Here is a 23,663-nt window from a genome sequence, read left to right as displayed (position 1 = left end):
ATGAACACCAACGTGTGCGTGGAGAGCGGCCCCAACCCCGAGGCGCCGGGGCTGCCCAAGGACAGCCACCTGCCCGAGGGGGCCCTCAACAGCCTTGTGGATTACAACTCGGAGATGGAGAGGTACCGCTCCTTCGCCACCTTCTACAAGACCAACGGCGGCGCCTTCCCCCAGGCGGCCAAGATCGCCCGCATCACCACCCCCATCTTCCCCAGCGCGGCCGCCGCCGCCGCCGCCCGCATCGGCATGTCCCCCTGGAACTGCGACACCGCCACGGCCGCCGCCGCCACCGCCATGCTCTGGGGCAGCGGCGGCGGCGGCGGCGCGGCGGGCGGCGCGAGGAAACCCTCCTCCTCCTCCTCCTCCGCCGCCGCCGCCGCCGCCTCCGCGGCCGCCGCCGCCGCCTCCTCGCTGCACGCCGGCAGGGGCGGCATGCACCACCGGAGCGACTCGCAGCGGCTGGGCAAGCCCGGCTGCCCGCCGGCCGAGCAGCCCGCCCTGCCCATGGCCAACGGCAACTTCCTCTCCACCCTCGCCCCCGAGCACTGCCGGCCGCTGGCCGGCGAGTGCATGAACAAGCTCAAGTGCGGCGCCGCCGAAGCCGAGATCATGAACCTCCCCGACCGCGTCGGCACCTTCTCGGCCATCCCGGCGCTGGGCGGCCTCTCCCTTCCCCCCGGGGTCATCGTCATGACGGCCCTGCACTCCCCCGCCGCGGCCTCGGCCGCCGTCACAGACAGCGCCTTCCAGATCGCCAACCTGGCGGACTGCCCGCAGAGCCACGCCTCGGCCTCGCCCGCCTCCGCCCTGGGCGCCGCCGCCGGCGCGGGAGGCGGCGGAGGCGGCGGCGGTGGCGGCGGAGGCGGAGGGGGGGCCGGCGGCACCGGCGCCGGGGCCGGGGCCGGGGCGGGCAACCCCGCCAAGAAGAAGCGGAAACGCTGCGGGGTGTGCGTGCCCTGCAAGCGGCTCATCAACTGTGGAGTCTGCAGCAGTTGCAGGAACCGCAAAACGGGACACCAGATCTGCAAATTTAGGAAATGTGAAGAGCTTAAGAAAAAACCGGGCACTTCGTTAGAGGTCAGAGGAGATGATTTCTTTTTCCCCAGCCTCCCGCCGTCCCTCCTCAACCCCCTGCCCCCGCCCCTCCAGTGCTTCTTGTCTAGCTTCAAGATGCAGCATCCCTTCTCCGAGGCCTCCTTCAGGCTCTGAGGGAGCCCCCGCCGCGGGCGCGGCTCCCCGCGGCGCGGCCCCGCCGCCCGCCCCTCTCCGCCCCGCAGGGAAGAGAAACGCCGCCTCCCGCGGCGCCCGCCGAGCCGGCCGCTGGCCCCCGGCCCCGGGCCGAGGAGGGACGGCCGGGGGGCGCCGGCCCTGCCCCGCCAGCTCGTGGCCGTTACGGAACGATGCTAACCTGGTTTACCTGCCGTGCTGTTCCCATAAGACTGCTGGCTCTCTAGTTCCTTTTTGTTTTTCCTCGTATTTTTTTTTCAAATTTTTCTCTCTCCCTTTTTTTTTTCTTTCGTTTTTTAATTAATGGCAATCATGACGATTCGGGGCGGTTTGTAGGAGCGGGGAGGTGGGAAAGGGAAAGTTTTAGCTGAACACCAGGTTTTCACTATCAGAAGTTCAGGGAAAGCAATGGCAAGTTCTTCTCCAGGCTGGCTGGTAGCAATGTGTCCCAGACAGACGACGGGCCACGGAGCCCAGTAGTAGGAGAAAGCACCCAAGTGATGTCTTTTATGGCAATGTCTTTTATGAAATAACCTGCTCGTGGTGTATTAAACACAATGGAAGAATAGCACAGGTATGACTGAACTGATTTCTGGCTGAACTGTATGTACGGTTATTTTTACAACGTTTCCTCGGAAGTGACAATGTATTGTGTTCCCCAAAACTGTAACAACAGGTTTTCAGATTTGCTAGACGTACGAGAGACAGGCAGATCCCGTGTTGCAGACATTTCGGTTATTGTATTGGGTACGACAGACAATGGGAACCAAAATACAACACCGTGAGGAAAATGGCAATTGGATGGTATCATTAGGGGAAGGGAACAAGTGAGAGGAAAGACTAGTAATCATACTTAATTCCTTGTCATTATAAAAATTACAGTGTTGCTAGTTCGACACACATCTCGGATGCATCTGAAGGTGTCGAGGATGATGGATTTAGTACAGAGGAGTAGTGTGTGGCGGGTGACACCAAGATTTGTAGTCACAGAAATCAGCAACTAAGTGAGAAATTGTAACTTCCCTCTCTGTGTATGTGTGTGTGTGCCTGTGTGTGTTTGCATAGCGGTTTATTCCCTTGCTCATTGCTCGCAGGAGCTCTCTCCAAGAAGAGATGGGATGAGGGATTCCAGGGAAAAAGCAACACTTAGAGCCAATTAATTTGTTCTGTGTTAAATAAATTGAGATAATAGTGTTGGTATTGACACTGCCATGGGACAAAAGCAATATTTAGGGGTTCACTGACATTTGGCTGATAGTATTAACTCTTTCCTAACCAGCCTCATCAAAACAACTAATTCCTTCTTGCAAGAGTGAACTAATTGAGAGTTAATAATTTAGTTAATAACTAAAAGAGTTAATATTGGTCTGCAGGGCTTGTCAGGCTGAGGGACTTTCTAAGAGTTCTCTTCTCCCCTGACTAGGAATCGTGAAACTGTCCTTCCTCACAAATTTCCTATACACCAGCAATGGCATCATGGTCCTTTGGTGCTCTCCTTAAGAGTCAGATTTTGGACCAATATGCATTCATAAATCATTATGTGTGTCTATATGCAATTAAAGATTTAAATATTCAAGTTGGGGTTTGGTTTTTATTAAGTTATAATATTTTACAATCCACAAATATTTATTCTTCAAAAGCATAACACGTTTGTTTAGCCATTTCTGCCTATCCTCTAGCTTGACAGTGGAATTACTGTTTTTAATTAAACTGAAAGTTTAATTCATAGCTCTGCATCCTTTTAGCTATTTTTTTTTGTGAATGGTGACCCAGCATTGCTAACACAAAAACCAGGATGGGCTTCCCAGGGATAGAAACTAGACTGGGTTTTCAGCTCTTGTTTTTCTCAATAATATGCCTTTGGTTTTGTAGCAAGTTTGCAAAAAGGATAGTTAACACCTGGTCTCTTAATGCTGAGTATAGCCTAAAAGAGACTCCCTGAACCATAGGCATGGAGAATTCCCCCCACACTACCCAGCACTGAGAGTGCCTTTGTGTTCCGAGTTCCCTCATTAGGCTTGCAAACCAGGGTGCTGCTGGGATTTAATGTTTGTGATAAATGATAGGTTCTGATGGTTTATCGATTTGTGCAGAAAGTGAGCTATCTCTGGAAGAAACACATTTGTACATTATCAGATCTTCCTATGGGTTTGTGTGCATCTCTGAGCACTTTTCCAGAAGTTCCTTGCTCCTGACAAAGGTGTTTGGTAGTGTTAAAAACTTTTCAGGCGTGCTATGAGAATGCCTCCCGTTAAAATTGTTTAACCACTGTGACTAGTAAAACCCATGGTTTAATTAGCCACTTGTGTGCTCTCATAACCACCTGCCTTCACTTCTTTTCTTCATTCTCTCTTTCCCTCACTTACTGTCTCCTGTTTGTGCTCCGTCAGATACGTAAACACAAAAGCTCCTCTGCTGCTGTACTGTGACTCAAATGAAACAGGTTTCTCTTTCCAGCTGTGGAGATGTCAGTAAGGCATCACTTCTCTGCAGGTCATGGCCTATCACAAAGTTTTGTCACAGGATGTGGCTAATTTCTTTACAGAGGTGTGGTTTGTCAGTAGGAGAGGAAGAATAACTTATTTACATGGTGTTTTCCTTATGCTTTCTTTCTTCTTTATAAATAATTAAAATTAATAAAGTGACAGAAGGGCTGCCTACAGCACAGGTGCAGCAGCAGTGGCTGTGTGGCCACCAGCTGGAAGGGTGTCGGAGCGTGACAGGGCCTCCATGAGGGCCCTGCAGCAGTGGTGTTGGTGTGGGCTGGGCAAGGGCAGCCTCCCTGCAGAGTGAGTGCCTGGAGGGACTCTTGGCCTGTGCTCCCGGGGAATCCATCACTCTACGTGGATGGTCCCCTGGCGCCTCGGTTGGTACACAGCCATGGGCATGCATCAAGGATTGAGGGGCTCACCTTCCACTACACACTAGGTGATTCGTGAATTGTGCTCAACAGTGGCTGCAAAGTGCAGGGTTGATTTATAGCAGGGGGTGGAACCATGTTTAAAAACAAATGAAAAATTAGAAAAATACCAATAAACTGTGAACTGGCTGACCCCACAGAAACCATTTCTCTCTTTTTCCTTTAAATCTCTTCTACTGGTGCAATGAAGGCATAGAATATAACTCTCAAAGATAGTATGTGGAAGTGAAGACAGATCACGTGAATGCTTTCCAGTTCCTGACCCTTGCATTTTTCATGGAATGCTTCTCGCCCAGCATTTTTTTTAAAAACACTTGAATTATTTTTTCCTACTTTTCTTGTACTGTTTTCACATTAAAAGTGTCCCAATGCTCTAGTATTTTTCATAGAATGTTATTATTACTAGGAAATTTTATGTACGGCAATAATAAATCTATAAAAATCAGATTGACGTCACATTGCACACTGCCTACTTGTGTATGTATATTCTGTGTTCATTCAGATTTACAATGGGTTTAAAGAGACATAATCTTTATTTACCCATAGAGACTACTTATTTTCCTCTGATTGGTGCACATGTCTGTAACTTCTGCTGCAGGTTATGAAGATTAGGTGCCTGGTGGTAGTTCACATCCTTCTCTCTTTTAAGCAAACCCCATTCAGTGTGTGAATCTCAGTTGCCCCAGTGCTCATTTTCATTAGTGTGACAGCGAGTTCAGGCAGAGAGGCTGACTTGCGTTGGCAGGGGCTGAAGGCTCCTGCCAAATGTGAAATATCAGCTGTTTAGGCATGCTGTCATCGTAGCGGGCACCACTCGCTCCCTTTGTAGCATCCCAGCTAATTGATATGTGCGCTATTAAAGTGAGCGTTTGCATACCAACCCGACTGAGTCAATACCAGCCTCCAAATCCAAGACACTTGGCTGAGCGGCGCTTCAAGCCAATGGGATTTTGAGATGGCCTTCTCCAGGGATAGGTTGTGATGATTGATTTCAGCAGGAACAGCGTCTGATCCTGAAAGTCTTAACACCATATGGCATTGCCACGGGGGAGAGAGGCTGCGCTGGCAACCTCCAAACCTGCACTTCGTGTTGCGGTAGCGCGTGCAAGCGCTGTTAAGGGAAGACTGCTGAGCTCTGTGGATAGGGGTCAATTAGTAGGGGCCTCAGAGGAAGCAATTTCCCTGCTGTCTATCTGGCTTTAAATTACATGCACAAGTTAAGTGACGGCATGATGGAATTGAGCAGTGGTGAGGGGGAACTGTAAAGTCTGATAAGAAGCAGGCGGCTAACACGATCCAGCGGGCTAACTGGAAGGTGGAAAGAAAGACCACCTTGTAGCTCGTGTTGCTGTTCATCCCCAAACATCAGCAGGGCTGCTGTATGACAGGCTGTCTCTCCTGCCTGCCGCTGTCTCGTGCCCCTCCATCTGGCCGAGGCTCCATGTGTGCCTGTGTTAAACACTTTGCAAAAGGGCAAAAAAGCAGTCCTTGTTCCCGGGCGTTTACAGCTGGAGCAAGAACTGCCATCTGCCCCAAGCACAATTTACATTGGTGTTGGCTGCAAAGCCCTGGTCAGCCCTGAGAGCTGTTTTTTCCCCTCTTTCCTCCTTGTTTGTCACCCTGGTGCTCTGCCAGGGTTCTCTTGTTCTTCTGTTCCCAGGCCTGAGCCTAGAGGGAGTGTGCTTGGTGCTGGAACTGGCTGCTAGCACCACAAGAGAGCCCTCACTGGGTGACTGTGATGCTCACGCTTGGGACTTCCAACATGGTGCATGATCCTGCTGTGACAGTGTGAGCAGGGAGGGGAGGAAGTGAGAGGCAGGGCTAGATCTCACCTTTGATGGACATTTTGCCATGAGGTTTTGTCACTTTCATTCAGATACTGCATGTCTGGGATAAGCATACGTTCTATGATGAGTTTTCCTTTTGACCTCTGGAGGTTCTTGGGGCAGCACCAGGCCTCCTACTGCCACCTCCAGCAGAGAGCAGAGCAGCTACATCTTTGCTCACCAGTCCCTGATCTCTGTTGCTCAGAAATCTCTTTGCAGGGAGTTAATATTCTGCTTTAGGTTCACATCTTGCAGGGCAGGAATGTGCTGCGGTTGGTGGGATCATGGGGTGGAGGAATATGTTTAGAGCCCAGAGGAGACAAACTTTTAGTCTCCTTGCAGTTCTGGCAGATGACTGAGTGCAAGTGATTTCCTCTGAAATGTGGTTGGATGGTGCCTGGTTTACTGTTTCATGTGTTGTTGTGTCCCTTTCCTCGTGATACTTGCAAAGCAGAGCAAGTGCCCAAACCCCATGACATTACTGTTCAGTTTCGAGTATAAATGGCTGCTTGATACACTGTGCATGCTGTTGTTAAGGGGGGGCAAAACTGAAGTTATTCCTGCCTAAGAAAATCTCTTGGTGAGATTTGGTACTGAACTGAACAGCATTTGAAGAAATTCTGCAAAATTGTAGGCTAGTCAGGGATTTAACAGCTTCTTTCATACAAACACTGCTTTCTACTTGCATTGAAAATGGCTTGCTTTAAATCATTGAACTATGATTGTTTGCTAGTGAAATTGTCTGTATGGTAAGAGAGGTTAACTGGTTGCAGTGGTTCTGAATTTTGATTGCACTCAGTGGTTCTTTGCATGGTTTTCTAAGTACTAGTATAGGTTATACACTTGGAACATCAAGATTCTGTGCCAGACTCTGCATTTCAGTGTTGTGACTGTTTAATCTATTTTTTTAAGCTGACATAATGAAGTCTCTATGCACTGTTTAGGCTGGTCAAGCTACATGTGTCATGAGAAAGATGATGAATGAGGGTGGTTTGGGATTTTTTTGAGCAGTAATTAGCATTATAAGTGTCTTTTTTGTTCTTTTTGGTTTTTTTTTCCTCCAAATCATCTCAGTCACTTTGAACTAGATATTTCAGTTAGAGGTACATAAAACCATCATGACTTGGAATCCTATGCCAGCTACAGGATGTTTGGAAAATCTTTTCCAATTCTGTGTTTGTACAAATTGTTGTAGACTATACACATCATGCCTGATTCATATAAGGAGGCTTTGTTTAATGTGAATGTCACATGACATGTGAATGTCATGCTTCATGCCACTGATTAGGCGTGGGCAAGATTAAGGAACAGTCTCAATTTTTGCCTGCTTATTCATGTATGTTTGTATTATCAGATCTTGGGGTCACTTTCCATGCAATTCTGTTTGCTAAGTGCACACTTAACACCTTTACTGAAGTCAGGGAAGACCTTGCTCACTTGGAGAATGGGTTAGGATGTCAGCAAGCAATCCCTTGGTACTGGGGAAAGAAAAGGAGCAGAAACTTTTTTTTTTTTTTGGTCATAAAACAACATCCTGGTACTGCTTTTTTGGGTTTAAAAAAAAAGTGCCCTAAAGAATTGAAAAAAAGTTGATGTTAATTTCTGTGTGCTGTGTCATGCATTTATGTATGGCAATGACTAAGAACAGGTCTTTTCTAAATACCCTAAAAATTTGTATTGTTAAAAAGAAAATTAGTAGTCTTCCAACTCTTAACATGCATATATTTTAAGGGTTAGGCTTGGTGAAATAATTCTAAGCAGGCAAACCTAGAATGTACACCTTAAAGACTCATCAAATACAGCATAATCCTTTTGATCACTGGTTGCAATGGGAAATGGCTGCTGCTTGCATAGGTATAAGCTTTTTGGATGTACCCAAGCGAGTTGGGAGCAGTAAGTAACTTGTGTTACTGCAGCCTTGTTACTGGTGGCTAATAATTCCTAAACCACCAACTATGTGCTTAAAAACTGGCAGCAGACACCATATCTCCTGAGGAGTGTCACCACCCAGGGAAAGCATTTCTGTGCTTCTGTAGAGCCTGTGGTTTTGGTAGCTCATCTGCTTGGATGATTGTACTGAACCACAATGTCTTGAAGCATGCAGCTTCCTTTGACACCTTTTCTGCTATTTGAGAGCCCTGACTGCATGTCTGCCTTCTCTCTTCTTTTGGGTACTTCAATTGTTTTCCACAGTCATATCTTGTTCAGTCACATGCAAACACCTGTCCTGAAATTGAATTACTCTGCAGTGTAAGAGTAATTTTGGCATCCTGTGCTTTCTGTTGTGTGTTGAGTTATGTTGCACTGTACTTTAGATGCGACAGCCATTTAATAATGTTGAAGCCTTAGCTCTGCAGGGGCTAAAAAGATCCCTGCAGGCTTGTTAACTTCTACTCTCAGACATTATGGGGAATATTTTCTCCTCCCTGGAACACTTCGGCATCCTCTTAATTAACACTATAAAAATCCATAGCCAGGTATGCGTGAAGCCTGTTTAATTCTTTTGCAGTTTTCCAGAGTTTCTCTGATCCTTCCTCTTTAACCAGACAGCGGTGCCAAGTGAGATACGAGAACATAAAAGGAATAAAGGCAGCCTGGGTCATGCAGGATACTGTGTTCTTGTCAGGCAGCATACTCATCAAGTGCCTTTCCCATACCCACCATAGGATCTTATTTTTTCCTTGCTCTACTCAGTATTTCTCTTTACCTTAATCTCTGAAGTGTTGGGCATTTTAGAACTTTGCACCTCTCTTTTCTCAGGACAGTATTTTTTTCTGCTTCACACTGCTGTGGTCATGGTGTCTGTGGTACTTCTACGTAGGATCCCCACTAGCTGGTATCAGACTTCATTTGGCTAGAAGTTATCTTTCTATATATTTGACTAAAAAGCTGTCTGAGACAGAGATGAGAGAGATTATTCACTGGTTTAGGAGGTGGAGAAGCAGTATTAAAATTTGAGGTGGAGAGAAGAACTTAATAAATACTAGAAAATGGGGTAAAGCCAAGGGAGTTCAGGATGGATATCAGTTAAGATGAGGGCAGAGGAGAATAAAGAAGAGCTGCAGAGTGCTCAGACAGAGGAGAAACCCATAGTGGCTGAGGGTTGGCTATAATGTCTGAAGCCTCAGTGATGGGGGTGCCTGCCCCTCCACAGGGGTGACTCAGTTACCATGGGACAGCCTGAGCACTGAAGGGTGCAGTGGTAGGGCTGAAGATGCCCTGACATTTCCCTTGCTAAGAAGAGTGTGTGTATACACCTCTAATATGAGGTGTATTTGCTGCCATGAGTAATAAATTAGTGTTCAGGTGAGGCAGTTGAAGAGCTCACCAGTAACCATCTTCCCAAAACTTCTGCAGGGGAAGGCCAAGATTTCACAGAGCTGAAGGGAACCTTGATGAGGGTAAGCAGAGATTTCCCCATGTCCTTGCAGATATCATAAACCAGTTTTTAAAATTAATTTTGAAAAATTGACTGGAGTTTGTGGAGAGAATTTCAATATCAGGGTGAGCTTTTGGTATGGGTGGAGTCTTGTCTTCCAAACAAGTTGTTCAAGGGGTAAGAAAATGAGAAAGGCATACACACAGAAAAGCCAACAGATATGAAAGAGACAGGGGAAGCTTGCAAAGGAGAGGCTGAAAATGATGATTTCTTGCACGAGGACTTCTTGGTCTTAAAGATTTCCTTGGTGGTGTGTACTGTGTTTCCTAGGAAAGCTGGAGCATCCTGACAGTGTATCAGACTGGCACAATGTTAACACAAAGAAATTGCCCCATTGTCATGAAAAAAATACCTCACAACAACTGCAGTTCAGTGACATCTGTCCTACACATCCTAACTGTGATGGGAGATTGGAGATTGGGTGCAGCAGCCTTGGCAGTCACAGGCTTGGAAAAGAGCTGAAGAGCTCTCACAGTCTGTGCAGAAGCTACAAGGAGGGCAGAGGGAGAGTAATGATGCTGGAAACAGAAAAGGAGAGGCAAGGAATATACAAAGGATATAAATTTTTAAATATGTGATCTCCAAAGCGAGTAGTACTAGTAAAAAAAGGCTTTTAGTTTTAAAGCAAACAAAACAGGAGAAAAATACATTTGGAAGGGTTGTGTGACCCACATGGCAGGGGGTGAGGGAGGACTCAGTTACACCATCTTAGTAATGATGTAAAACCCATTCTTTCTACATCACCAGTTCATCTGAGCTCTGGGAGGTGGTGAAATGCTTGGCTGGTTGCTTGGAAGCTGATGTAGAGTAAATTGGAGGTCAAAGTCCAGTGAAGGTCACAGTGTCATGAAAATAATTACTGAGATGGGTCTTAATTGTCATCCTTGCAAATTTCGGAAGACACACTCGGGAAAGAATGGGATTCAAAACCATTTACAATGTATTAATGTCTCCCTCAGCAGTCAGGAATTGTGGTGACCTGTTGTATGAGAGTGTTGCTGCTCCTCTTCCTGCATCGAGTCAGACAATGCATGGTGCTCACCTTGATGTTTGGCTACAAGAGAGCCTGGCACCTGTGATGGGTCTTAGGCATTGGCTGGTTATACTCCCTCAGCTCAGTGCTGCATTTGAGTGATGTATTTCTGTATTTCTCCTTCCATTTTTTTTCTTTTTTTTTTTTTTTGCAAGCTTTGCAGAAAAAGAAATAAGCAAGCAGAGACCAAGAATTTAATGGATATATTTTTCACTGGCTCTTTTATCAACAGCATATGAAAAATACCAAAGGACAGAAGCAGTTAGCTAGCCAATGAGGCATCATAGCTGATTTTAGGTTCCGTGCAGGAGAAAAAAATACTGAAGCCCCAGCAGCTCAAAGGGAAAGAGATTTAAATTTAGGTTTGGTAGTAAGAAACGTGCCTCTCCTCTGCTTGGAGACCAGTCTGTAAGAGATTACTGTACCCCAGGGCAGCAGTTTGGAGGATGATAGAGATGTCAGCCTGTGAGTGGAAAGACTTGTACCACTGGATGATGAACCAGCAGGGATTTCTCATTAATGGAATGAATGTTAACAAGAATAATTCTGTTTTGTGAGCTGGTGTCTGTGGGAAGGATAAATGATAGGGGCTGATGGATGGTCTTCACAGAGATTTGATTAGGGAGAAGGTGAATGGCAGTGTGTGTGTGAGAGAGGGGGAGGTGTGTACACGTGGTACATCCATTGCAGTAGGCAGGCACACTTCTAGTTGATAATGTCTGCCAGAGAAGTCAGCAGAAGTAACCAGACAAGTCCTAGGCAAAAGCAGAAGCTGAGCACTGGTGTGGATATTTCATTTTTAGTATCCTGTGCATTGTAGAGTCTTGGGTTTTATGTTGCATGGTGGTAACAAACCTGTATCCAAGAATTTCTCTCTAAAACTTTTGTCAGTAATAGAGCTTTCTGCTAATAAAGCATTTGACTATTGATATTAATTCCCACAGTCAGTATGAGAGCACTGAATGACATCTTTTCTGACCTGCTTAGTGTCATTTTTGTCTCTGAAGTAACACTCCTAAAGCTTATATGAGCCTTTCCCTGAAAAAGCAGGAGACAGGCCAGGCCTTCTGGTTGAGAGGCCAGGCAGGCAGAACCAGCAGAAACGATCCCTCATCCTTGCCTGAGGCCTTCATATGCTGCTGGAATGCAAATAATAAATGGGAAAAGGCAAAATAGTTACCTAAGCTGAGTAGGCACTCCAGCAGACTTAGCAGCTCCAGCCTCAGGTACAGGGCTAGCTGAGAAAGTGAATGAACTGCATGAACTGCTCGAGAGAGGTGTAGAAATAGGGAAGGAAAGGTGAATCCCTTTGACAGCGAGATGTCTAACCCTAACCCTCGCCTGAAAAGCCAAACCTCTGGTACGGTCCTTTGGCAGGAAGCCATGAGGAGCTGGAGCATGACCATCTGGAGCTCAGGGCAGGGTGACAGTGACAGGTGACAGGTGACTGGAGGAGTTCCGGCCCTCTGGCCCCTGCTGCCAGCCCGCCTGCGGCATGGCAGGCTCGGGGAAGCCCGTGGCCAAGCCTGCTCCCCTCGGGAGCGAGCGAGACGGCAGAGGTGGAGACTTGGCTCCGTCCCTCGGCTCGCTGGCCAAAAGGGCTGCACTGGCACAAGGGAGGGAGTGCTGGAAGGCGTCCACAGGCAGCTACTCCAGCCTGGCAGGGGATGGGCAGAGGAGCTGTGTTCCTTCCCAGGGCTCTGCCTGCATCCATGTGCCATGTGCCATGTGCCGGTACCCTCTGCACGCCCCTGCAGTGCTTCAGTGACTCGAGCTGACCCCTGGGGCTGCTGAGGCCCATGGGGGAGGATGGGAGCTGCTCCCCTTGGAGCTGAAGGTGATGCTCACTGGCACAGAGTGGGGCTCCATCACTAACATTTCCTGGGACTGAGCTGTTTTTGCTTTGACAACATTAGTCCGGATTCCTTACAATTTCTGATCTATGGTTGCCGTCTGTTTTCCCCAATGGCATTACACATTTTTTCAGATCAGGACCCTATTCCCCCAAATTTGATCTCATCTATATAGTGAAAAAAAAAGTTAATATATAAAATAAATTGTGGTGTGCAGTGAATGTAAATGAGGGATACCTTTGCTCCTTTTTCTTCCATGGAGAAACACATTACTTTTCTGACTAATCCTATTGATTTGGCTGGGGAGCTATGGCCTGCTGCTGATGTCAAGTCCAAGTGGCAGGATCCGGCTGTACAGTGGCAGGTCTCCGTGGCCGTTGGCACAAATGCTTTATTCCCCAGCTGACTCCACTGAAATCTCCTGAGGTTACCTCTGAGCTATTTGAGAAGAGCTGGGTTTTCAAACCATGACCCTGACTTAGGAGTACATTTTAAAAATTTCTACTTGCAATGTCCTGTAGCAAAGGTTTACTTTTCACTCGGCGAAGCTGGCGGCAGAGAAAGTCAAATGAGTTTTCCTAATCTGGTATGTTCTAAATCTGGTTTGTCTCAAATACAGCCTGAGAGATATGCAGTGCAAGTGGAAAAATAACTGCCAGCACGCAGATGCGTGTCCTCTCGGAGCAAATAAAGCTGACTTTTAAAATGAATGTTAAATCTCATCCTTGGTATGAAGGGAGACAGGCTTGTAGTTCAGGTATGGGGAGAGATGTTTTAAGGTGGGCTGTGGTAAAAAGCTCCCCACCAAACTTCTGACCCAGCATACATGTCCCTTTTTATCTGCTAAGTCCAATAATAAGCTTGTTATTAGAGGACATCTGTTATTGCCTGATAACTCGTGCAGCAAGCAGGAGCACAGCGTTGGTGGGCAGTCAGGGATTTTGGCAGCTGTGGGGAGCGACAGCTTCGTGGACTGTTTCACACCTTGTCCAGAGCTGGGTCAGCACATCCCTCCCGTGGGCCTGTGTCTGGGTGGGAGGATGCCAGGAGTGTGAGGGCTATTTCTGCACGGAGCTCCCCTGTGGCAGCTGGTGTGCACGTGTGCCAAAGCCTCATCCACGCATCCTCCTGCAACCGCAGCTGGCCCCTCGGTGCTGGGTCAGCGTGGTGGGTCTCCTGGCATGCCTCCAGGACAGGCAGTGCAGCAGCTGGGAGAAACGTGCCACACGCTGGGTTCTGCTTTTTCCTTCTGCATTTCCAGGGGATGCAGTTCACACACTAGTTTCTTGCCCCTAAGCCTCCTTGCCTGAAGAAAAACATTCAAGGAGACTGTGTGAGCTGAATTTGAGCGTCATGAGGTTTTCCCCAAAGTCATTGCTGTAGGTAATGTATATTTATGAGCGGAACAAAGTGGGCTGCAGATACTTTGAAAGGCTGCTTTCCTTTCAGGGTGGCTTAGCATTTAGGCAAGTAAGGAGTGGAGATGCTGTCCAAACTGCATTTGCCAGTGGCAGAACAGGCTGGTGCAGGACAGATGGCATCTTCCACCTGCCTTCCTGTGTGTCAGGAGATGCTGATGCTCTGTGGTTCAGGAGATGGTTATCTTCCCAGTACTGAGAGGGAGCCTTCAAGAAAACTGGAGAGGGACTTTCTACAGGGGCACGTAGTGGTAGGAAAAGGAGAAATGGCTTTAGACTGAAGGAAGGTAGGTTTAGATACATATTAAAAAGAAACATCTTATGCTGAGGATGGTGAGGCAGTGGAACAGGCTGTCCAGGGAAGCTGTGGGTGCCTCATCCCTGCAGTGTTCAAAGCTGAGTTGGATGGGGATCTGAGAAACCTGGTGCAGTGAGTGGTGTCCCTGCCCATGGCAGGTGAGTTGGAGGTGATCTATAAGGGCTCTTCTGACCCAAATAATTCTATGATCTTAGGGTGCTCTGCAGGTCAGGAGACCACATCCCTCTGCTAGGCTTTAGCCCATCACAGTGTAAGACTGTGATTGTCTGTGTCAGTGAAAGACTGTGACTGTGACTGTCATTCCAGCAATGAGACTGTGCCTGTACAGTCTCAGGACTGCCCTGAGTGCCCTGAGCCCAGCTCTTGTGTGGGGAAGGGTCTTTCCAGAGAGGGAAATTGGGGATGGAAAGCAAGTTTTGAATTTACACCAGAGTCTGTATTGTTTATGTATGAGCAATGCTGATGTCATTTCCAGGGTGACCATCGGACACCTGAATTAGCTTGTGGCACTAGAAATACAAGGTGTGACATGTAGTAAAGGCCAGTTTGCTTTCCTGCTGGCAGTCATGTGGGCTCTGTGAGACTGATGAGGTGCATAGCCTGCATTCACACAGTGTAAGGAAAGCATACAGGCACTGGTTTATGGCCAGTGGTGGTCAGTGTTTGCTGGGCCAGGCTGCTGATTGATTCAAATTGTATTTCATGCAGCGGCCAGGACTTTTTAGCTGAATTGTTTTGGCCACCATAGAGCACCAGATTTCTCTATATCTGACCATATATCTCTTTCTCAATATATATAGATATATTGAGATATACACCGACACACACATATACATGTATATAGGTGTATATAACTTACCAGGCCAAACTGCTCCTCTTGTGCAAGGCATTTCAAGGAGGGATTGCTCTCCAACTTGAGAAGCTTATGTTGTGTTATCTGCAGATCTTGGTAAGCTCACTTTTCCCTGTGTTGCTAGCACTAGTCCCGCTGCTTTGGGAAATCTACCAGTTTAATGTCATTTGCCATGTGAATTTCTGATTCATTAACATGCTGTGTATTTCTGTGGTTGGATGGGTCTCTGTAAAGACCACCAGGTAGCCAAGATTGTGTTGGACATAGCTCAGTTGCTGTAGACTTCCCAAAGACCCTCTGTTGAGCTGGATTGCTCCCAAGGCTCCTCAAGAGGAGTGAGGAGTGCCACATCTGGCTAATAGTTTGCTGTAGCCAACATAAGAGTTTACTTGAATGAGAGCAGGATTTTTGCTCATGGATCAGACATCAAAGGATTCTTACATAATGCAATATCTTCTAACATTGGTAAAGTATTAGGTCATAATCATGTAGTGCTCTGATATATTTTATTATTCCATTTTATTTCTGAATGCAGTTCACCTCAAATGATTCCCTAGCCTTGTAGAAAATAGTAATAAAGGTGACTTACAGTGAGTCTTGGTTGGATAGCTCTGAATTTTTCCTGCACCCTAGCAGCAGCAGCATTCCAAGCAGGTGCAGCCAACTTTCCTGATTCCTTGTATCTGTATCACACTTTTCAGGTGAGTGTGAGCAGAGAGCTGAGGAGAGAGGATTCTCTGGCGGGCGGGGTAGGCTTGAGCTCACCAAGGGCTGGGCTGGGCAAGCAGGTGGGCCTTGGATGAGCAAATCCCGCTGTCTGGCATCCCATGCCTCCTTCAGTCGGTCACCCCAGAGGGCAGTGGGAGGCATCATTCTTTACTGATTGCTTTGCTGTGAAAATGCAAGTGTTGAAACAGACTTTGGTGAGGAATTTACAGCCCCTGCCAGCATGCCGTTTTTTATGTGTTGTGTACAGCCAGGGTCTGCTTTTACATTTCCCTGTGGAGCACCCAGACAGATACATAGGTATCATTTTTCTACTTAACTGAGGAGATTTTCTCTTGGTTTCCGTTGCCTGTTTTTTACCTCTTTTCTCCAAAAATGTGGCATGCTTGGTTCCGTATATGAAACTCATTTTTCTAGGCAATAATTAGATCTTCTGATTTCAAATATTCGAGCTACTACTTCTGCAGTGAAAGCTGGCACATAGGGAGCAGAATGGAAAGGTTGAAAGTATGGAGGACATTTCATCCTGGGTTTGTGTAGGGATAAATCCTCTCCAGTGCCATGCTTTAAGGCATTACCTGCAAGGAGAAGCCAGGGCTGCAGGTTTCTGAGCATCCTCCTGAGAGCAAGCCTGCTGTTTGTCAGCATTTGCACCGGCACGAGCAGTGAAGGCTTCTACAGCAAAACTGTGCTGATCAACTCTGGTTCTGCTCCTCACCACCCCTCCCCAGGCTTCCAGGGGGATCTGTCTTTCCTGTCACTCAGGATAACCATTCCCCACCGGCAGCACAGAGATCCAGAAATGCACTGTAATCTCACTGAGAGTTTGATTCCCCAGCTGGGAGTGCTGGGTTTATACAGCCAAGCAGTAGATGGTCGTTACACTTAAACTTTTGTGTTGGTGTGCTGAACCTCTAAATGGGCTGAAGGGCCTTTCTTTGTCTGCAAATAACCTTGACCCTTGGAGTAGTGAAATGTATGGATTTCATTGCATGTACTGGTTAGGATTTAACTTGATGTAGCTGTTCAATTTTAAAAGATTTCTTTTTTTTTTTTTTAAGGGTGGATTAGTAATTCATTCCCAAATTGGTAGTTAGCACAATGGATATTTAATTGTAAGTGTATATCTTTAATTAGAACTTGGTACACAGATGCAAAAATTCCTTATCTTGCAGTTTTTCAAAACCACACATATTAAACCACAGCCTTGCCCTTCAAAAATACTGTTCTGTGCATTTAAAGGTCTGAATGACCTTTTAATCAGACATTACACCTTTATTTCCAGCTGATATGACAACGTCTGACAGTAACTCAACCTGATGTGGCTAGAAAATAAATAAAAGCCGTCTCAGTCACTATGTCTTTAAATCTCTCTGTCTAGCTGTGGTTTTGTGTTCAGGCAGATGGACCCACAGCAGAATATTACATTTAGTTTTCAAGTGAAGACAATGTATTGAGTTTAATATGTTTGCATGTTTGACTGTTCTTTTGAGGTCAATTTAGTCATACGATTGTTTCCTGCCATTCCGAACTCCAGCCTCTTCTGCAGCCAAGCTCTTTATAAATTATAAATCTGTAAACCTCGCTCTCAGCAGCCATCTTACAGCCCACACAGACTGCTGTGGATGGTCTAGAAATTGCATTAGCTCTCCTCAGCATGCCTGGGTGCGAGGGCTGCCGTGCTCTGTCACTACTTGTGCTCATGCTCACCTCACATAAACGGGCAGAGCAGGGACTGGTAAAGATGGATATGAGCAATTCCTACTTTTGCACCATCAACACAAAGAGAACTCACATTAGTCAAGGTGGTTGTATTCCACACATCAGCTCATTGTCCTTGGAAGTTAATTTTCAGATGATTTATTGAAGTGTAACATTTGTGGAGGGGGAGTGGATATTGAATTGACAACAGGTCAGAGTTCTGATAATACAGCAGAATTATTTTGGTATTCTGGTATTTCCAAGTGCTGAAGCAATAAACATAACAATGACAGCTCCCCTTTCATACGGCTTTTAAAAAAAGAGAAGCTGTGTACTGCTTGAGCCTGTTTATCTTAAACTTGGCTAATTATTCAACAAAAAATACATGCCATACTAATGAGCAGTTCCCTGGAATTCAGAAAGTAATATTTTGACACTAAGTACAATGCACATGTATACTGCAGGATCCATGGTCTGTTGGATTTTTATGGAAAAACTAGGAAAACATTAAAAAGGTCTTCCCTGAAACAAAAAAAAGAACTCTTTCAAAAAGAGACATGTACTTAAATGTGCACCAGCAACATCCATGAGAACTTCTTTGTTACAAATATTCATTTGGAAATTTCAAGAGCTTTGCTTTTAGGAGATTTTTTTTTCAGATGTAACACTACTGTTTTGTGGGTAGTTCTTAATGAAACAAATACTTGTAAGCTGGGACAGACTGATAGAGTGTCATGTTAGGGTTAGTGTCACTCTCCCCTCCCTGTACAGGGCAGTTATTAATTCTGGAGGAAAGAGATGTGGGTCCAGATGCATGGGTTCAAGGGTGTTTTCATCATCTTTTGACTGAAGGAAATTGAGGATGAGAAGTTCCTCACAAAAGTGACACAGCCCTTGCAGGCTCAGTCCCTTCAGCCTCTCGTGTAGGTTGTACTTCAAAGCTGTGAAGGGAATTTGCTGCTACTCAAATGTGTATGGAGGCACCTGGGTGCAAGTGGGTATCATTTTCAGGGTGCAGCAGGTGGGGGAAGGAGGGCGGCAGTAGCTCTCTTTATACAGGACTGTTTCTGTGTAAGCCAAGGTTCTGCACATGTGTGAAAGAAAGGACAAGGGCGGTCTGGGCAGCACCCCTAAATCAGCACAATGATTCCCTCACTGGAATGAAGTCATGGATGTGTTTTCAGTTCTTTCTGCATTGCCACATAAATGTGGGACAAGGTGAGGTTTCAAAATGCCAACTTCTCCTCCTGAGGTGTCTGCAGACACAGCACACTTTCTGAGTGACAGAGCAGGGCCTTTGCTACTCCCCTGTCTCGAGCATAGTCTTGCCAAAGCGTCTGTTTAACCCAAAACCCACCGAGCCATAACTGCGTGCCCAGTATGCCAGCTCAAGGCAGGAACCATTGTACAACCCTGTGGTCATTCTACAAGCATTGTCTGTTTTCCAGATATTTTTTCTAGAAATGTTTACATTTTCATGACTACCTTGTTAACAAGCTAAGGAGAAGTCAGCGTGTTAGGTGTGTTACATACTGAGTATGATGTATTGTGTGTGATCCTAAAATGGTGTGTGTTTGGAGAAGGATGTTTCTATTAATTGTCAAGCAATGGGAAGCATCGTGTTGTTCCTAGATAACTGAAAGTATGCCTAAAATGTAAAGGAAAAGAACAACTAGAACTCGAGTATGCCAATGCCACAAAAGAAAGCTTAACTTGTTTTCTTGCTTTTTTTTTAGAGAACACCTGTTCCCAGCGCTGAAGCATTCCGATGGTTCTTTTAAGCAGTAGTGTATCTTATTTTCGAGGCAGTCCGAAGTGAATGGAAAGCTAAAGTCTTGTTTTAAGAAACTGCTTAGTCCACCATTGAAGAATATACTCAGATACTATTTTCATTTATGTATAGGGGTTTCCTCAAAAGCAAAATACAAAAACCTGTGAGCCTGGGGAATTGGCCAGCTTCTTCACATTCAGTACACCGATTCTTTCTTTGATGTAACTTAGCTATACTAGTGAAGTTGTTGTCTATTTTTAAAGTGGCTGTAAAAAAAAAAAAGTTTGGGTAAACCCCTGCTATAAAGTCATGTATCTTTGAAAAGTAACATATCTATACTTCATTTTCAAATATATGTGTTTCAGTACTGTAAACTGTACAGATAGCCGCTTGTATTTTGTGTGTTTAGACACAAGGAGACAATCATGTCTGAGCATCAGTGGAGATAAACGGTTTGTACACAACAGTGTGGTTCTGCAAATTGAATCCGGAGCAATAAATTCTAGCTTTAACTATTATTTTGCTAGTTGTTTAGCAGCAGCAGCAGCAACAGCAGCACTGTTTTACCATGCATCCTTCCATAGAGACTTGATGCCAAGTTTTCCAAGATAAAAAGATTGTGATGCATCTAGCAATTACCGTCTGTTGTGGTGTTGTGAGAGGGGAAGACGTAACACTTAAAATTAATCTTTCAAGCACTATATTAGAATAGTGGTTTGTGCACTTGCATTGCTTCCAAAGGAACTTTACAGAGGGGTATCTCTCCAAAAATGCTGTCTGGTGTCTGATTCATTTTTCACTGTGCCCAGCGTAGGCAAATGTGCAAAACTAGTCATTTAAATAAAGGTTGTTCTAGGATACAAACCAGAGTATGGGACCTTAGGAAATATGATGACTCTGTTTAATTACTCTTCACCTACAAGATCTTATGTAACATTTTCAGTCAATGGAGTAAATATTTTATAAAGTGGATTGCCATATTTTTGGTTCTGGTGGAGCTCTTCACAGCTAAGTGAGTTTTGACAGTTGGACTGGTTTAGGTCTCACTTGCACTTGTGCTCATTTGAGAGCCTGGATATTTTTGCGGTATAAAAAAGATTTTTTTTTTTTTATTTTTGTGCTTTAAAAAAAAGACCACTTCTCCCCACATGTTTCTTGGTCCACTGATCTCGGCTTTGCTGAATGACTGGTCCCTTAAGCCTTTAAAAAAATGCTTTGCCATTCTTCTTCCTGTTCTAGCTGTATGGAAGAAATGTCTACTCCATGGAAAGGCTGCACACAGAGGGATATAGCTGACATGCCATAAAAAATAAGGAGAATTCTTTACTTAGGGGTACTTACTATCAGTCGATCATCACTTTTTATCGCTTGGCTTTGTCATACTACTCTTGAGTGAGAAGGCCACGCCACCAAAGTAAGTGAATGCTGTTGTGCCATGTATCTGATAGATTTATAATTTTATACAAGATAGGCCTACCAGTAGTTTCACAAACAAGGTGCTGGGCATGGAAATAACCAATTAATGTTGCACAGCACATGTAAATCTCCTACTGTTTCAGCACTTTCTTCGGGGTTTTGCTAAGTACTTCAGCCTTTGGCCCCTGGTCACACTTCCTTGATGAAGCACGAGGGATGGGTTGGGAATGCTCCAATGGGACTGTGCAGGTGGGGAAGACGCCAGCTTTGGCAAGTGAGGGCTGGTAGGTGTCAGGAACAGCCCAGAAAGTGAAGACCAGGGGATGGAGGCAGAGAAACCTCCTGAAGTCGCATGTGTGCATCAGCAGGACCGGGCAGAGCGTGGGTGACCCAGGGTAACTGGAGGGCACCGTTGGGCTGGGCTTACACCTGCATCCTCAGCTTAGGGTCAGTGCATGTGTCTGTGTCCTTGCGTCGTACGACGTCACATACATGGCTTCGGAGGTGGAATGTCACGCTTAAAATGCTTCTATCATGGTGTCCCTCTTACAGTTTGTGAGATCCTCAGTTTATACTCATCCAATGCCCATTCAATGAGCTTTGTGTCTGTTTGTAGGGCAGCTGTGTTTGGATTTTTTTGTGTTGGAGACTTTTTGGTTAGGGGCCTCTGTTACTGATCGTTAGACCAATATGAGCTCTGCAAGGTCTTCTCTACCAAAGTGCTGATTGACTTACAAACTGAAGCCTTATTTGCACATCTGGCTGGTAAGCTTGCCTTGCTCTTTGGAAAACTCTCATTGTTCTTACAGAAGCAGAGGCAAAGTTAAGTTCAGGATACATTAGGTGTACAAAGATACTCATAGCAATGTACTTACTGTCTAATACCCTAATGTTGCATGTCTTGTTGTGGTTCCTTTTTTTTTGTTTTGTTGTTTTGTTTTAAAGAACTGCTGTATCTGTAAATTGTAATTTTGGTGTTTTACATGTCAATCCAAAATTGTTAAACACACAGACAAGCATACCTGTTAATTATTGAAAATGAACCAGAGGTAATTTTTCTTTGATTTACCCTTATGGTTTTCATTTCAGAGGTTGTTGCTTTGCACCATCAGGTTTTTAGATTCTGCTGAAACAGTATTTAATATGATGTAGTGTGCATAGAGCATTTTAATTAGTGATGTTTGAAGAAGGAAATCCATTTTCTGGCCTGTCTCTCCCCACCCCTCCCCATTTATATACATATTTGTCAGTCGGATTATTGTCAAGTTCTAATTACCAAATTTGTGCTTTTCACAAGGTCCAATACTGTTTTCCAGTGTGAAAATTTGTATTCTTCTCCGTTCTTCATTCTCACAGTGAAAAGTAAAAAAAAAAAAAGGGTGTGGGCAAAAAAAAATAGCAGAACTCTGTCTTCTAGGTGTGAGTGAGTGCTAAGCCTAGTGGAAGCATTTTTGGCATACCCCAGATAAACTTATGAAAAATGGTAAGCTTGAAAGGGAGGCACACGTACCCATTCTGTCAATTAATAACAGACCCTCCCTATGAGGGAAAATACTCCCTTTTGTACAGACCCCCTGGTATGTAAGTCCTACAATTAATGTTGAAGAATGTAAAGTCTTTAAACGGGCTATATCTGTAATCAAATAATGAAGAAAGAAAGTAGTTAAATGAACATACCATTCAGGGTCGAATGCATTCAGCAAAAAGCAGTAGTGGGTCTTTGATCATGGTTAGATGCATAGTGATATCAAACAGTGGGTTCTCATGTAACAGCTAAATGTTTCAGATTTTGTTTTTATTAAATTTGGCAGTTTCACGCTGAGCTCTACTGTATTCTTAGTGAACAAAAGACAGCTCCTATGTTAGAAAGTACTCCATTTTCACAATTGCAGGGAACTAGGAGGGTATTTTCAGAAACATGGGCCACAGAAATGTACTCCTTTCACAGTGTTCTCCTATTTCTGAACTGTGCAGTTATCTATTAAATTTTCTAATAGATATTTGTGTAAGGTGTATGTATGCTTGTGCAATTATGGAAAAAAACAGTTTTGGAAAACAGTGTATTTATGAAAAAATAATCACTTATGGGGCATGTACAAAACTGTATAAAAACATTCAATTTGCCCAGTAAAGTTGTTTTTTGTGATATTTCTGTGTTGTTGAATAAAGGACTTTAGTATTCAAAATATCTCTCTTTTTCCATAAACAGGTCCTGTTTGTGGGATCTTAAACAAAGAAAACCTCTTTTACAAAAGAACCCTCAAAATGAGCGAGAAGGTCCAAATGCTGACCTCAGTCTTGCGTGTGGGAATGAATGCTTATGAAGTGATGGTACAATAGCCACAGAGCTTATTCCTTCTCAATTGGCAATTGATGGGAACCCCATAAGTTGTATAACTGAAGGTAACATCGTACTCTGGATTTTTTAAAATAGCAGGAAAAAAATACTGCCTTTTCTTCAACTAGGAATGTTACTTTGAGATTTTGAGGCTTTGAAAGGTTAGTGAAGTAAGAGCAAAGCTGATTACAGAAAGCCTTAAACCCATTAGTGCAGACCTGTGTTGTATAAAAAGAGTGGACTAATGAGGGTGGTGTGATAAATTAGCAGTTAGTTTTGTATGGAGAAGCATGCAAAGGTGAAATCTCATCTGTAGCTCTTGCAACAAACAGTAGTCCTGAGGGTAGATCAGCCCATTGCTGTTGAAGTACTTGGAATTACAAATATGGTTTGTGAGAGAATGACAACATTATCTTCCTTTCTGTTTTACTGCTTCTCAGTTCAAAGTTCAGCTCTCTACCTGTCTCAAAACTCAAATACATAGCTAAGGAAATGTTTGACTCTTGACATTTTGTTTCCTCATACTACTTCAGATAGGTGGGAAGGTTTGTGACAGGCACATCATCTGGTTTTGGTGAAATTTGAAACGTCATTTTTCTGCGAATATTCCTTTAATCAACAGAAAGTTAGCTCTTAGGTGCCAAAACAGAATTTTGAACGAGTTTGAAAAACGAGGTAGGTCCTTTAGTCTGTGAGATGCTTTCAATGCCAGCTGATTTTCCAGGGGGAGCCTTGGTGTATGCTTTTGTTTTTTCAAGAAAGCAACAAAAGAAAAAGGAACAGAAGTGGATTTTCCACTGATCCTGTCTGCTCTCATCGAAAT

At 44.9% G+C, this 23,663-nt stretch overlaps 1 protein-coding gene across 1 annotated transcript; it reads left to right on the top strand.

Moving 5' to 3' along the window:
• On the top strand, positions 1 to 23,364 carry CXXC4 (CXXC finger protein 4). The gene is made up of 3 exons (XM_054293960.1): positions 1 to 806; positions 894 to 1,077; positions 19,052 to 23,364. Exons 1-3 carry the CDS (start codon positions 1 to 3, stop codon positions 19,094 to 19,096), a joined length of 1,035 nt encoding a protein of 344 aa, XP_054149935.1. The 3' UTR covers positions 19,097 to 23,364.
• Positions 23,365 to 23,663: the final 299 nt, after the last annotated feature.

This window comes from Melozone crissalis, unplaced genomic scaffold, assembly GCF_028551555.1.
Source record: "Melozone crissalis strain CALT ecotype California unplaced genomic scaffold, PUWL_Pcris_2 ptg000006l_1, whole genome shotgun sequence".
Classification (NCBI taxonomy): Eukaryota; Metazoa; Chordata; class Aves; order Passeriformes; family Passerellidae; genus Melozone; species Melozone crissalis.
This window is presented reverse-complemented; position numbering and strand designations above follow the sequence as displayed.